We start from the raw sequence: 16,668 nt of genomic DNA, 5'->3' as shown, positions 1-16,668 counted from the left end.
AAAGTCACAGATACTGTACTGACAATACAGCTCAGTTTTTTATGTATCTTGCTCTGTTGAACGGAAAAAGTGACTTTACGTAGGCCATACTGGATTAACACCATGCATTTCCCGTCAGCGGGAAAGCCACGCCCCCAGCTATCACATGACCCCGACCAAGTCCATGTTTGACACCCTCTCATTAGCATGTTGCGCAGAGGAAAAATACATGCGGAACTACATTCAGAAATAAATGAGTGATCAAAGGAAAATAAATAGGATGAGTTTAGCATTTTCCATTTGCCCACCAATATATTTTATTTATTTGCCTACTTTAATCACATGTTTAATTATTTCTATATGTATTTAAACAAGAATTGGTGTATTTATACACACATTTAGTTATTTATTTGCATATTTATTTATTTATTTGTGTATATATTTTTTTACTGTTTTTTGCAGGTTTCGTCCTCCATATCTTTTTAGCAGAAAGACCTGAGTTTATATGCTGCGGTGTGGTGTTGGACAAAATGGTTGAGCGTATAATCAACTGTATGTAGTGAGCGCATCCTGCCACAGAGGGCGCACGTCGCTTTTCTGCGGCCTGAACGAACGCAGTGACGTCATCGTCCCCGCGACCCGGAGGTTCTGCTGCTATTTCTTGACACGTAGTTAGCGGCGTTGGCGGAGTCCTGGGCGATTAACGGTGTGAGTAAAGCTTCATTAGATGTTCATATTTTAGCTGTGATGTGTATTTGAAGATGTGTGTGTATGGCAGTGCTTGAATGATGCTGACAGTGACTTGAGTGCGTCGTTGCAGTGCTTTAGTGGAGCTGTGCTAACTCAACACAAACAAAACAAACATTAATGCTAAAGCCACTGCAGCTAATACAAATAGTGCTAAATTGCTTTTAGCTAACATACAGCCTTATCTGTAATATATAGTGTTCCTCTGGCAAAAAAAAAAAGCACCGTGGTTCATTTTTGGACCTTTTTAAACATATATCATGTTGTTTGGACATACACTGTGGTAATACCTTGGTATTAATATGGCAGTATTATTGTACAGTGATGTAGTGCCATAGCAGGTCCTTGTTTTTTTGTATGTGTAAGCCTTCAGTGTCATGCTATTAAAATCTGATTCTGTCTCTTTACCATGTTTGGATCCTATATGCAGATAATTTGAATGTGTGATTTTAAATATCATAGCTGGCTTTCACTGAACTAATATCTCCAGCAGTTCATCACTAGGCTTTCATACTGTTATTCAAGTCCGCTTTAGTAATATCGAATGTCCACTGCTGACTGATTTCTCTGCTGAATGTCTTCCAGGCTGCTTGCAATGGCAGGGTTTGACAACTTCAACACAGACTTTTACCAGTCTAGTTACAGTGTAGATGATCAGAACCAAGGAGGATATGGCTACAGCAACGCAGATGACCCGTACAGCAAGTAGGCCTGAGCCATGCACAAACTTCTAATGTTATTAATAAATAGCACTATTCATATGTATAGCATTTTTCACAATGCACATTGTTCCAGGGCAGCTTTACAGGCAAACCATGATGTTAAAGTTTATAATATCGTATTATCTTCATGCCTTCAGATCTATATAAGTTGGAAATACTTGTCTATCTTTATACAGAGCTGTGCAACAATATAGTTTACGTTTTGTGACTGTATAAACTCACTCAGCCATGATTTGCTACAAAGTACAGTATATATTGCTTTACATGAGTGTACTGTAAGTATGGCTGTACTGTATATCCAACTTTGGGCTGATAATATACAAAGTTCTAGATGGGGATCAGCATAGCATATAATGCATGCAAATTTACATTATTCACAAAGTCATGGTGTTCTTATTTCATATTTGCAGTAAATTGACAAGACTTATTTGTGTCTTAGATTTTGTCATCATGTGAGAATATGTCCGTCACCTAATTTTGACTGTATGTCTATTGTTGCATCTGATAGACCTTATGGACAGTATGACTACTCGCAGCCGATGGGCTACTCTGCGCCTCCAGGTATGATGCAGCCGTACGCAGGGCAGATCTTCCAGCCCACGCCAGCCTTTACGCCAGCCTCCACGCAGTCCATGTACAGTAGCAGCTTTGAGGATGAGCCCCCGTTGCTGGAGGGTAAGCGAGAGACTAAGCTTAAAGGCTCAACACAGACTTTTACCAGTCTAGTTACAGTGTAGATGATCAGAACCAAGGAGGATATGGCTACAGCAACGCAGATGACCCGTACAGCAAGTAGGCCTGAGCCATGCACAAACTTCTAATGTTATTAATAAATAGCACTATTCATATGTATAGCATTTTTCACAATGCACATTGTTTCAGGGCAGCTTTACAGGCAAACCATGATGTTAAAGTTTATAATATTATCTTCATGCCTCCATATCTATATACATTGGAAATATTTGTCTATCTTTATACAGAGCTGTGCAACAATATAGTTTACATTTTGTGACTATAAACGATCACATGATTTGCTACAAAGTACAGTATATATATATTGCTTTACATGAGTGTACTGTAAGTATTGAATGTACTGTATATCCAACTTCGGGCTGATAATATACAAAGTTCTAGATGGTAATCAGCATGGCATATAATGCACAGTCACGGTGTTCTTATTTCATATTTGCAGTAAATTGACAAGACTTATTTGTGTCTTAGATTTTGTAATCATGTGAGAATATGTCCGTCACCTAATTTTGACTATATCTATTGTTGCATCTGATAGACCTTATGGACAGTATGACTACTCGCAGCCGATGGGCTACTCTGCGCCTCCAGGTATGATGCAGCCGTATGCAGGGCAGATCTTCCAGCCCACGCCAGCCTTTACGCCAGCCTCCACGCAGTCCATGTACAGTAGCAGCTTTGAGGATGAGCCCCCGTTGCTGGAGGGTAAGCGTCAAGTCACCTTTGTGTGAGGTAAATAGTGTCAAAGTAGAGGTAAATAGATCTCTGGAATGGATTCTGAACTTAGTTTTTAACAGCTGATGGCGCTCTAGGCTAGTTTTTAACCGCACACTCAAATGCTCATGAAGAAGAGCACTTCCTCGTTGCATCTGATAGACCTTATGGACAGTATGACTACTCGCAGCCGATGGGCTACTCTGCGCCTCCAGGTATGATGCAGCCGTACGCAGGGCAGATCTTCCAGCCCACGCCAGCCTTTACGCCAGCCTCCACGCAGTCCATGTACAGTAGCAGCTTTGAGGATGAGCCCCCGTTGCTGGAGGGTAAGCGAGAGACTAAGCTTAAAGGCGTCAAGTCACCTTTATTTATATAGTGCTTTATACAATACAGATTGTGTCAAAGTAGAGGTAAATAGATCTTTGGAATGGATTCTGAGCTTAGTTTTTAACAGCTGATGGCACTCTAGGCTAGTTTTTAACCGCACACTCAAATGTTCATGAAGAAGAGCACTTCCGCGTTCGGCTGAGTAATGTAAGTGGTTAAATGTACTTGCACCTCGGCTTTTATTAGAGTAGTAGGGCTGTTTCGAAAGCACGCATTGCCATCTGCTGTTCAAAACTAAGCTCAGAATCGATTCCAGAGACAATCGCGATGCATTTGGAAAATCGCAGAATCAATCCATGAATCGATTTATCGTGACAGCCCTATGTCAAAGCAGCTTTACATTTGTTAAACAGCAAAATAATTTCAGTGATGCAAACAAAATTCAATTCTGCTGTAAAGCAGCTCTTAGAAGAGGACAGCAGTGAACAGTTGATTCAGTGTAGTTTAATAATCTATAAAGTAGCTCATTCAGCTCAGTTCAGGTCTCATCCAATAGTGTCTGTGCAATCAAGTCAATAATATTGGCAAATATTAATTTGGCATGACATTTTTCTTTTTCTTTCTTTTTTCCCTAAAAAAAAAACAACAGCTGTTTTCTAAATGCTTTTTATTATAAACGATCCCGATCCATCCATGCACTTTTTAAACTTTTTTTGAATTTAAAATGTTTATTAATGTTTATAAATAATTAGGGCTGTCAATCGATTAAAATATTTAATCGCATATTAATCGCACATTTTTATCTGTTCTAAATGTACCTTAAATTAATATTTTTAAGAGATGAGTGAGTGGAAAACCTGTGGTCTGTGTGGGTCCTAATGCCCCATTATAGTGATGGGGACACTCTACTGAAGAAAAGCACCATCCTTCGGATGAAATATTAAACCGAGGTCCTGACACTCTGTGGTCACTAAAAATCCCGTGGCACTTCTCGTAAAGAGTAGGGGTGTAACCCCGGTGTCCTGGCCACATTCCTTCCACTGGCCCTTATCAATCATGGCCTCCTAATAATCCCAGTCCACTGAATTGGCTTTAACACTTTCTCTCCTCTCCACCTGTAGCTGGTGTGTGGTGAGCGCACTGGCGCCGTTGTTCTGTGGCTGCCGTCGCATCATCCAGGTGGATGCTGCACACTGGTGGTGGTTGAGGAGAGATCCCCTCATACGATTGTAAAGCACTTTGGGTGTACCGCAATACACAATAAAGTGCTGTATAAATGCCTCATTCATTCACTTTTCAATGCTTAAAGGGATAGTTCACCCAAAAAAAAAGAAAATTCTGTCATTAATTACTCGCCCTCATGTCGTTCCAAACCGGTAAGACCTTTGTTTTCTTCGGAACACAAATTAAGATATTTTTGATCAGTGTTGTTTGTTGTTGAGAAGAATTGTTGAATAAATTGTTGTTATTGTTTTCTTTGCGCACAAAAAGTCTTCTCGTAGCTTCGTAACATTATGGTTGAACCACTGATGTCACATGGACTTTTTTACTGATGTCCTTGCTACGTTTCCGAGTCTGGGAACATTGCAGTTGCATTGCTGTCTACGGAGGGTCAGAGAGCGCTCAGATTTGATCAAAAATATCTTAATTTGTGTTCCAAAGATGAACGAAGGTCTTATGGGTTTGGAATAGGCTTGCCGACCTGCACTGTCGTTTAGATTTTTTTATAGTAATAAAAATCATTTAGTTCAGTAAAAGAACAGACACTACAATTAAAAACTTGAACGCGGCTGCTCAATGCAGCGTGCCGAATGACAGTTGCATCACAGATCGGATTTAATTTCTCCAGTGAGGAGAGCGAGTCCAGCTGACTGATGAGAAGAGTGAGGCGAGACAGACAAGACGATCGCGTATGATTTAGTTTCGAAATGAGATGCAAAAGCACCTGTTTGGCAATATTTTGGATTTTGAAAAGCCTGTTGACTTCTGCCGTTTATCTAAGGTGATTTTGGAAGTTTTTTTTTAAACATTCTTTTCTTATTTAATTGGTTCCACATTGTTTGCTGATTTTTACTTTATTTAAACTTAGTGTCATTTATTTATTTTTTACATCAAGGTGTATGCCGGGCCTCCGAGCTTTCTTACTCGTTTTGCTAATAAACTTTCTACGTTTCTTATTTATTTGGTTATATATTATGTTTACTCGGCCTATTTCCAGTTTTGTATACCTATTTAAACTTTATGTAAGTTATTTTATATTAGGCATAGCCTGCCCTATAGCATGGTGTATTTTTATTTGTTTTGTTCATAAAAGTTCTATGTTTTATATATATGCTAAAGTGAGTTTGATGTTGTTGCATTCAAGCAATTGACGCCGAACTGCCGCTAAGTTGAAAGTGAAAGTAAAATGTGCACAGCGCTTTTAAGCTATTTAAAAGCGAGGAAAAGAGGGAACGCACCCGCCCCCACGGGTGTTATTACAGGTGTTGTCACACGTCGATTAACCGGTGGGAACATTTCCTCACCGTCACAACCCTAGTTTGGAACAACATTTTTGGGTGAACTAACCCTTTAACTGAAACCGGAAACCAGTGTAAATGAACACTGTGCCACGCTTCACTCTGACATGTGCAACGTACCAGATTAAATCAACCTTTCGCGGTTTTAGATGGTCACAGTAAGCCATATTGCAGGTTGAGATTTATTTGCGATTGCAGCCCTGTTTATTTATTTTCATTTTACTTTTAATGTGTGATTGATGATTAGCTGTTCATCAACTCATGAACACCATTTGGGAAATCCTGCACGGTGCTTAGTTGTGCAGGGCATGCACTACTTATTCTTCAGAAAAAGGGAAACTGTATTTTCCATTTCCAGAGCTGGGGATCAACTTTGACCACATCTGGCAGAAAACTCTGACTGTGCTGCACCCGCTGAAGGCAGCAGATGGGAGTATAATGAATGAAACAGACCTGGCTGGTCCCATGGTGTTCTGTTTGGCCTTTGGGGCGACGCTACTCTTGGTAAGACGCGTGTCTGTTTTGTCACAGAAGACAAACCCTTTTTTTGTACTTTAAGCTTTTTCATTCATTTAAATTCTAGCTGAATGGTAAATGATAGAATGTTAAATGTGCTAAACAAAGATGTTTTTCTTCCTTGTTTTAGACGGGTAAGATCCAGTTTGGTTACGTGTACGGTATCAGTGCCATCGGGTGCCTCGGCATGTACTGCCTGCTCAACCTCATGAGCATGACGGGGGTCTCGTTTGGCTGTGTGGCTAGTGTTCTCGGTTACTGCCTGCTGCCCATGATCATCCTGTCCAGTTTCGGGGTCCTCTTTTCCTTGCAGTAAGTCAGGCTTTACAGCCTCACTTTTTACACCGAGATTTTAATTAATTAATCTATTTAATTTACTAATATTTCTGTTTAAGATCACAGTAACATCAAATCAAGTTTGGTGTTGTTTTGTTTTTAAATATGCATTTTATATGTAAAAATATGATAGTATAACTAATTTACAACTACACTACTAATCTCAAGTTTGGAATAATTAAGATTTTTTTTTTATGGTTTTGAAATAAGTATCTTATGCCCACCAAGGCTGCATTTATTGAATCAAAAATACAGTAAAACAGTAATATTGTAACATTTTATTGCAATAGAAAGGAACCGTTTTCTATTTTATTATATTTTAAAATTTAATTTATTCCTGTGATGGCAAAGCTGAATTTTCAGCAGCAATTAGAAATCACTTCAGTATGTTGTTTTGGTGCACAATTTATTAATATTTCTTATTATTGAAGTTGAATCAGTATGTTTGTGCTTTGCTGAATAAATGTTTTTTTTTTTTTTTTACTCGTACAGCAAACTTATGAATGGTACTGAATGGCTTCATTAAAAATGTTAAGCAGCAAAAACAGTTTTCAGCATTTTAGAATGATTTCTGAAATAACTACTATTTCACAATATTTCTGTTTTGTGTTTTTGCTTAAATGCAGCCTTGAGTACTTCTTTCATAAATATTCAGTCTTAATTCCATACTTTTGACTCGTGTGTTTTCATGCATAGTGTTATGTATATGTATTTAATATTAATTATTAATCCTATAATATATATGAACATATATTGCAGTTCCATCATTTTAAAGCTTGAGCTAGTTTATAATACACCTTGCTAAACCAGTGTTTTCCTGTGTCTTTCAGGGGCATGTTGGGTATCATTTTAACAGCTGCCATCATTGGTTGGTGCAGTTTTTCGGCCTCTAAGATCTTCATCTCTGCTTTGGCCATGGATGGGCAGCAGCTGCTGGTGGCGTATCCCTGTGCCCTGCTGTACGGAGTCTTTGCCCTCATCTCTGTTTTTTGAACTCTCAGCCTCTTTTAATGGACAAAATGACCACCGATACACAACACGCACTCACATCCTTTTATTTGAAGACTGCTTTTGTAACACCCACCACACCACACACCCTCTCGCTGAGTGTTTCCAGTGTTTATCATGTTCTGAGAGAATGTGGCATTAATTTCTCCTGCAATTAATTTTTTTTTACCTGCCCACCTACTCGGAGAAATGTTTTTGCTCACTTAATGCAAGTTAAAACTCGTTCTTGTTCTTTAATACGATCACCGCATTCTATTGTTCTTTCCAAAAAAGTTATCTTTAGCAGAGCCAGAAAATGAAGTGTGCTTATTGAAGAGAAGAATGTGTAATCGATGCAAAGAGTACACCTCTCCTCCTACACAACATCTTTAAAGCTTTTGTGTTTCAAGCAAGCATCTCGCTCCGGAACGTTCTTTGCAAAGTTCGCTAGTAATTGTTCTTTCTTGGAACTGTTTTTCTGTACATTCCTGAATTGCTGTTGATTTGTTCGGTCTGTGTTCATTCATACACTTGGGGTCAGTAAGAGTGCCTACATGTTCACACTATTTCCATCATGTTCTAGGCGAATTAAATGAAATGGTACAAAAATCACACTTTTGTGCATCTTTTGCAAGCCGGTTTAGAGGAGTATTTTAGACAATGAAAAATGCTTTCATTATTTTCTCGCTCTCATTTGGTTGCAAACCTGTATGACATCTAATTTTAATGAAAAAGCAATTAAAAGTTATACGTACTTCTGCATATATGCATATATCTTTGTGTTGCATACAGGTTTGGAATGACATGAGAATGAATAACTGATGACAATCTTCAAAGTTTTTCAAAAACATTTCATCGTTAAGACTTTAATGCAGACTGTTGCAATTTTGTGAGTTGATTTGTTTTTCAAATGCATTTCACCCTTCTAACAGAATCTCGTGTCTGCAGATCAGTCTTCTGTATAGTGAACCCTGATGGCTGAATTTTGTTTCCAGTTCTGATTTATTAGGTTTCACACATTTATCTTTTGAAATGCATGAGGCAGAGCCAAGGTTAAGCTTTCTTTAAAGTAGTTCTAAAAACTCAAATTTACAGAATAAATCTTTCTGACCTGTGGACTGTATGTATGGTATTTTTGTTAATTTAAGGAGCCATGACTGTCCTCTCAGATAGATGGGCATATTTATATACAATATAACTGTTTTGTATATCCAGAAGAGTGCAAAAGTTTATATCAATGCTGTCTTGTGGAAAATCTGTGACCAACTGGTAGGGTGTTACACTTGTGCTGTTTCACAGTTTTAATTAAATAAAAATGCAACTTTTGTTTCAAAATTGTTTTGCTGAAGTACACTCATCATCATCATCATCCTTTAAGACCTCGTGTGTGTGTGTGTGTGTATATATATATATATATACACACAGAAGTGCGTACACCCCTCACATTTTTTTGTAAATATTTTATATATTTTCATGTGACAACACTGAAGAAATGACACTTTGCTACAATGTAAAGTAGTGAGTGTACAGCTTGTATAACAGTGTAAATTTGCTGTCCCCTCAAAATAACCCCACGCACAGCCATTAATGTCTAAACCGCTGGCCACAAAAGTGAGTACCCCCCTAAGTGAAAATGTCCCAATTAGGGGGGGGGGGCAGCCTGTCAGTGCTCAGACCATACACTGCATCAAATTGGTCTGCATGGCTGTCGTCCCAGAAGGAAGCCTCTTCAAAAGATGATGCACAAGAAAGCCCGCACACAGTTTGCTGAAGACAAGCAAACTAAGGACATGGATTACTGGAACCATGTCCTGTGGTCTGATGAGACCAAGATAAACTTATTTGGTTCAGATGGTGTCAAGCTTGTGTGGCGGCAACCAGGTGAGGAGACCACTGCCTTGCTAAAGAAGCTGAGGGTAAAGGTGATGGATTGGCCAAGCATGTCTCCAGACCAAAACCCTATTGAGCATCTCAAAGTCTCTAACATCCACCAGCTCCATGATGTCGTCATGGAGGAGTGGAAGAGGACTCCAGTGGCAAACTGTGACGCTCTGGTGAACTCCATGCCAAGAGGGTTAAGGCAGTGCTGGAAATTAATGGTGGCCACACAAATTATTGACACTTTGGGCCCAATTTGGACATTTTCACTTAGGGGTGTACTCACTTTTGTGGCCACCGGTTTAGACATTAATGGCTGTGTGTTGAGTTATTTTGAGGGGACAGCAAATTTACACTGTTATACAAACTGTACACTCATTACTTTACATTGTAGCAAAGTGTCATATCGTCAGTGTTGTCACATGAAAAGATATAATAAAATATTTACAAAAGTTTGAGGGGTGTACTCACTTCTGTGAGATACTGTGTGTGTGTGTGTGTGTGTGTGTGTGTGTGTGTGTATACTGTATATGCACACACTTAAAATAAAAAATAGTTGCAATACTGTTTATATTTAGTCTATATCTAGTCATATTTAGATGTTAAATACAGTTTTAAAAAGTGTGATCTTGTGAATTCTATTAAATGAAGTTATGGGCAATTTGTCCCGCAACATTACAATCATACCCAGAATTCAAAGGTAATACTTTGATCTGTGATCATTAGATTTAATTTAGCATTACTAAACATTAAAGCACACATTACTGACGGTACCTCACCGTGGTCTGTACTTCACAAACAACACAGCCATAAACGATCTTGTCAGATGGACCATTTCCTTCATACTTGGTCCTTTGAAGATAGCAGCAGTCCACCATCATATGACACATGGTTACGTCCAAATACCAGAATATTAGAGCACCTGGTTTTAATCTAAAAGAACATGTCACTTTAGTTCAAGGCGAGAATCATTAATTTCAGAGCCGATCTGAAGTGTGAGATGACTACTGAAACAACAAAAACTGATTGCTTCAGAAATATTAGCTGCATATGCTGCATTTTCTGTAGATATGGAAAGAAAGCAATTTTAAATACAGACAGACAGACAGACAGACAGACAGACAGACAGATAGATAGATAGATAGATAGATAGATAGATAGATAGATAGATAGATAGATAGATAGATAGATAGATAGATAGATAGATAGATAGCACTCTAGATGAGTCAGCAGTGCATGTTCACATCTGCTCTCACTTCAGACAAGCTGGAAGGAAATTCCAGCTGATGTCACAGACGTTTGGAACAAACCATTTCCTCTTGAAAAAAAAACTCAGTTCATTTGTTAGACAGCAGATGGCAGTGTTGAGTCGTTTATCAGTATTTTGGCAGGACTTGACACAGGCTCAAATCGATTCTGTCGCCAGCAGAAGTTGCACAAGGTAAGCTCATCTAGTTAAAAAAATTAAATAAAATCTATATCACAAGCTTCCAAGGGCAGATACTGCAGTGACATTTAGGAATGTTTTCAGTTTTATTTGTTTGTTTGTTTTGTCCAAAGCAATACATTGTTTTTTTTTTTCTGAGGGGCACAATAGTGATAAACAACCTTTAATTTAGCAGTCCAGATTTATAAACCGCCCCCATATGCATATGGGTCCACATTAAGTGACATGCAGAAAAACTTCACAGACGAGCCCTTAGTCATTCAGCATTGACGTCAACAGACATGATCCAGTCTCTTAATCAAGATATGTGCAAAATGATATCATTATCTGTGCAGCATTCATTTGCACGTATTTATCATACTTACTTTATGCATACAAGACTCAATCACTTGAAGGACAGACTCATAATGTATTCTGATGGGTTTTTTTCTATATCATATACTGAGCTAAGTTTAGTAGTTTCTTTTTTTAAATAACGTTTAATATGTAATAATAAAAACATGAAGGAGATGTGACCTTTTAGAATGACAAATCGTTTTGATGTGTTTGTGGATGATTTTGTATTATATCATTTAGTTTGTTATTGTGTTTGTGCAAAAAAAAGATACCATTTTTCATGTTCCCAGCTCAAAGAGGCTGGATTATGTGCATTTAACAGTCATTCATGGCTACTTCTCATGACCGATTAGCATACTAGATTGTTTAAAGCTACTTAATCCTTTTTCTAGCGATGCTAACTCCATAATATAAAGAAGAAAGAGTTTGACTACTTATTTACCAGTTGTAAATTAAAAGTTAGCAATATTTTACTCATGAAGCAGGATGGTTTGTTACATTAAGCCTGAGAGCATGTATGCAAGCTACTGTCCCTGTTGAAAAAACCAGCATATGCTGGTTAGGTATGTTTTGACGCTGGGATGCTGGTTTAAGCTCGTCCTTTGCTGGTTTATGCTGGTCCTTTGCCAGCACATGACCAGTTTAAACCAGCAAAGGACCAGTTTAAACCAGCACATGACCAGCATAAACCAGCAAAGGACCAGTTTAAACCAGCATAAACCAGCAAATGACCAGTTTAAACCAGCAAAGGACCAGCTTAAACCAGCAAAGGACCAGTTTAAACCAGCACATGACCAGCATAAACCAGCAAAGGACCAGTTTAAACCAGCACATGACCAGCATAAACCAGCGAAGGACCAGCTTAAACCAACACATGACCAGCATAAACCAGCAAAGGACCATCTTAAACCAACACATGACCAGCTTAAACCAGCATCCCAGCGTCAAAACATACCTAACCAGCATATGCTAGCTTTTTCAACAGGGCATGTTAGCATATGCGAGCTAACAACAAGCTATACTTTTAAAAAGGCATTGTTGTTGTGCTACATTTTGACTTACATAATCCAGTGAAATGCCTTTTTAATAATACAAATATCATGTGGTTTAATTAACTACACAAGAACATTATATTTCTGTAATCTGTCAGTTGTTTTTCCTTGATACTAATGAAATAAAATGAGAGCCAATGGAGACTTCTTACTGTAAGTATCCTGCTTGTCTGCTGAGAAGAAGACCTTGAACATAAACTCCTTTGAGGATCTCAATAATCTCTATAACTGCGCTCAAATGTATACTTTTATTTAGATCGCCATATCCCCAGTCTTTGGCATGAAAAAGTTTGAAAACCCCTGATCTAAGCAATTATCATTTTCTTTGAATAGATATTTAATGGTTATGTGACTTGTTTTAGAAAAAGATGTCTTGCTTTGTGCCTTTCAACAAGGCAGATGTTATGTCTGTGAGAAGAGCGAACCAAAAGTAATGAACTCAATGAGCACGATTAGCATGTGAGCGTGCACAGGCAGAGATTGTGTTTGGCGGGAAATGCAGCTATTGGTATTCAGTGGTGCAAGGCATTATGAATCGGTGAGCTGCCAGCACATGAATATTCAAGGCATCAGTGTTACTTGAGCACTAAGTGTGACTATCCTAACGCGTCCACTCTTCATTAAGTTAATTGTCACACTCCAAGTCGATTCAGAACTCGATGAGCTTCTGCTTTAGTGAGATTGCCATGCATAGTGTTCATGTCGGCCAACTAAGGTGTTATGTGAATAATAAAGATGATTCCTAATATAAAAAATAAACCAGATAGATGCACACGTTAGGGTCAATGACATATAAGAGTATCCATGATAAAGAAAAGAAACTCTTGAATAGTTGAGAATGTAGACTACGTTGTATTAAAGTTTCATTCTTATTGATTATTGTGATGTTTTTGTCAGCTGTTTGGACTCTCATTCTGACGGCACCCATTCACTGCAGAGGATCCATTGGTGAGAAAGGATCCAATGCAGAATTTCCCCAAACCTGTTCCCATGTAGAAACAAACTCATCGACATCTCGGATGGCCTGGGGGTGAGTACATTTTCAGTAAATGTTCATTTTGGGGGGAATTATTCCTTTAACCAGTGTTAGCAAATGGAACCTTGCTGTAAAGTCTTACTAAAATGTCATTTATACACACCCTGTCATAATTGTGCTATAAGCAAGGCACTTAACCAACCAAGGTTGCTCAAGAGGGACTTTCTTTGCAGTGAATATGCTGCAAGTAGTCTTGCATAACAGCCATTTGCTAATTATCAAATAACAAATAATTGACATCAAGGGCTTTACCCCACAAGGAGTTTTATTACCAGCCTGTTTAGTTTTTTTTCTTCATTCAAACACATTAAAGGATCATGTCTATTTAGCTCAATTATGGCTAATTTGATTGAACAATACGATAAGCTTTAAATGTTTTAATGGAGTATCTATTTAAGGTGATGTGAGCATAAGGATGTAACCAAATATTCCATTTAAAATCGAAGGGGGGCCAAATGTAACAAACTAAGAAAGTTTTGCATCCATTGAGAAATTCAACTAATGTTGATCCACCACTAACCTTAATATTGAGAAGGACGCAGACATGGAGAAAATTAAAAAGTTCATGCTTTTAAGAGCATTTAAAAAGCAAATTCGTGACTAGTAAAGCATTAACAAGAATATATTAAAATATTAGAGATAAATATGTTGCTTGTTGTATTTTTTTATTTGTCTGAATGAACGGCTACTTTTGAACGGTCATCAATGGAGAAAGTCATGTCTTCAGGCAGATGGTGTAATTACGACATCAGCAGGGTCTAATGGGGTATCGCTATTTCTATTTCTTATTTAACAATCTCTTGGGAATCCTTGAATATGATGCAAACCAGGAAGCACATAAGAGATTTCCAAGCTCGTAAAAGTTTTTACCTCCAATTAAGTCAGTTTATAATTGTTTCTTACATTTTAATTTGTTCAGTCCAGCATTGGTGGTTTCACCATGAAGTAAAATGTACTTCATGTGTTTTACTACACTATGAATAGATGCGAGTGTACACATCTTAAATACAAAAAAAAAAAAATAATAAGTCAACATGGATTTTACAACTTGAATTTCTAAACTTGCCTTTGAAAAAAGTCAAATTATCTGATTTTTTTAAGAGACTTATTGACCAGTCAAGATGGTCTGCAAGAGTCATCATTGACCCACAATTATTTAATTGTGCATGCAGTTTTCCCAATCTCATATTGATTTAGAGTACATGCAATATTTGTACGTTTATAAGACCACTGAAGGCAAAAAGTTGATAAAAAGTCATTAATCACCAAGACAGGTGTCCTTCTGGTCTCATTTGTTTATGTGCATTTTCACTGGAGCTGTTAAAAACTACAGTGGCATTACGAAATATGCACTCCTTTTCTGATTTCTAACTTAGTTAAATACAAAAATGCCAGGGGTATACAAAATAAAATAGAGTTAGGAATTATAGAAGTACTAAACATTCTAAGAGCACACAATCCAATGTTACAGGACAGCCCCAAGAATGGTTAACTTCCGGGCTAATGTTCTTACTGAACTACTAAACCAGGAAGAGGAGATGCAACCATCGACTTGTTTTTAGAAGGAAATTTGGTTTGCCATTTGGTCACTTTATGCAATTTGGGTGAACTGTTCCTTTAATTGATAAACCAGCTGAGTGAATGGGGCATGGTAGTTATTGATTTTATAAAAAGTGAAAAAAGTTCAAGGTCAGATAAATGTAAAGTCAGATTCTTTATTCAAATGGTGTGGTTTGGTCGCTGAGTAAATAACGATTTTCAGTAACGATAAAGGTTCAGCAGATGTGAGAGTTCATGCCTGGGGCATGTGCTAGCTTGTGAAAGGGTATTTTCAACCCCACAACAAAACCAAATAGATAATTATCTACAGACCTGATCTCTGCATGAGTTTCAGCTCAACCGTCCCTACATTAATTATAGCATCATTATCGTTAAATGCTTGTTCCGACAACACAAAAGAGGCATTTCACAAGAACCTGCTTTAAATCCTTTATTGTCTCATGCCATATCTCATTTCACTTTTGTCGTTTCAGTGAAACATAACTCATGCTCTGCTTCTTTAGTCAAGTGTGCCTCTATTATACTTTTTACAGACACGTTACTGACACATTAAAAATAATAAGTTATTAATTCAACTTCCACATTCCAGCTATAAACAGGTCAGTTTTAGTAACTTTAACCAACCTGCTCAGCAGGACTCTCTTTGAAACTGTTGCTCCACCTTGACAGTGAAATGAGAAAACTATAGTCTTAGTCATCTCATTCAGTCCTAACCGACTGCCTGCTGCGTTTCGCACCCATCCAAGTGCAACTTCCGAACCTGTTTTCCGAAACGTCTTAAAGGGTTAGTTCCCCCAAAAATGAAAATTAGCCCATGAATTACTCACCCTCAAGGCATCCTATGTGTATATGACTTTCTTCTTTCAGACGAATCCAGTCGGAGTTATATAAAAAATTGTCTTTGATCTTTCAAGCTGTTTAATGGCAGTCAGCTGGTGTTGCAGTGCTTCAGTCCAAAAGAAGTGAAATAAAGTGCATCCATCCATAATAAAAAGTCCCTCACACGGCTGCGGGAGGGGGGGGGGTGGACAAAGGCCTCCTGTAGCGAATTGATGCGTTTTTGTAAGAAAAATAACCATATTTAAAATTTAATGATCACTTTAATCTAGCTTGCGCTCACTGTTGCACACGGAAGCAGTTCCGGGTGGATGACATATGAGGTCGGCGTTGCACATGCGTCGCTCAGAAGTGACGAATGCGGAAGCGCAGCGGAGAGATCAAAACAAAACAGCGGTCACTAATTAGAAGTACAAAACGAGGATTTGTAAAGAAGAATGTTGGAGGATTTCGATATAAGCCAAGAGGAGACTGGTTTTCATTTGCTAAAGTAAAGAAACTTTTCTTCCTTTGCTCCTGTTAACAAACGTTGGTTTTCACCGGCGCATGCGCAGTGCTGACCTCATACGTCATCAGCCCAGAGCTGCTTCCGTGTACAACTGTTGGCGCAAACTAGATTAAAGTGATTATTAAGTTTTGAATGTGGATATTTTTCTTACAAAAACGCATCGATTTTTGTTCACCCCCCGGAGCCGTGTGAGACACTTTTTATTATGGATGGATGTGCTTTATTTCACTTCTTTTGAACTGATACACTGCAACACATGCTGACTGCCATTAAACAGCTTGGAAGATCAAAGACTATTTTTAATATAACTCTGATTGGATTCATCTGAAAGAAGGAAGTCATATACGCCTAGGATGGCTTGAGGATGAGTAAATAATGGGCTAATTTTCATTTTTGGGTGAACTATCCCTTTAA

General features: G+C 38.1%; 1 protein-coding gene across 2 annotated transcripts; it reads left to right on the top strand.

Moving 5' to 3' along the window:
* Positions 1-577: 577 nt before the first annotated feature.
* On the top strand, positions 578-8,935 carry yipf5 (Yip1 domain family, member 5). Of its 2 annotated transcripts, XM_016267584.1 has the most exons (6): positions 578-685; positions 1,312-1,431; positions 1,957-2,123; positions 6,120-6,265; positions 6,408-6,589; positions 7,444-8,935. In XM_016267584.1, the coding sequence occupies exons 2-6, from the start codon at positions 1,322-1,324 to the stop codon at positions 7,604-7,606; spliced, it is 768 nt and encodes a 255-aa protein (XP_016123070.1). In that variant the 5' UTR covers positions 578-685; positions 1,312-1,321; the 3' UTR covers positions 7,607-8,935. The 2 variants fall into 2 exon arrangements, with proteins under 2 accessions (XP_016123070.1, XP_016123071.1); XM_016267585.1 differs by lacking the exons at positions 578-685; positions 1,312-1,431; positions 1,957-2,123 and adding an exon at positions 3,078-3,241.
* The last annotated feature ends 7,733 nt before the right edge of the window (positions 8,936-16,668 follow it).

This window comes from Sinocyclocheilus grahami, unplaced genomic scaffold (assembly GCF_001515645.1).
Source record: "Sinocyclocheilus grahami isolate Dianchi unplaced genomic scaffold, SAMN03320097.WGS_v1.1 scaffold39.1, whole genome shotgun sequence".
Taxonomy (NCBI): Eukaryota; Metazoa; Chordata; class Actinopteri; order Cypriniformes; family Cyprinidae; genus Sinocyclocheilus; species Sinocyclocheilus grahami.
The sequence above is the reverse complement of the archived record's forward strand: the minus strand, read 5'-3'. Positions and strand labels throughout refer to the sequence as shown.

Bases quoted from the DNA above. Each gene is read 5' to 3' on its own strand.
- yipf5 (XM_016267584.1), top strand. From the start codon at position 1,322: ATGGCAGGGTTTGACAACTTCAACACAGACTTTTACCAGTCTAGTTAC. The intron at 2,124-6,119 runs GTAAGCGAGAGA...TTCCATTTCCAG, and splicing joins TGAGCCCCCGTTGCTGGAGG to AGCTGGGGATCAACTTTGAC. The intron at 6,590-7,443 runs GTAAGTCAGGCT...TGTGTCTTTCAG, and splicing joins GGGGTCCTCTTTTCCTTGCA to GGGCATGTTGGGTATCATTT.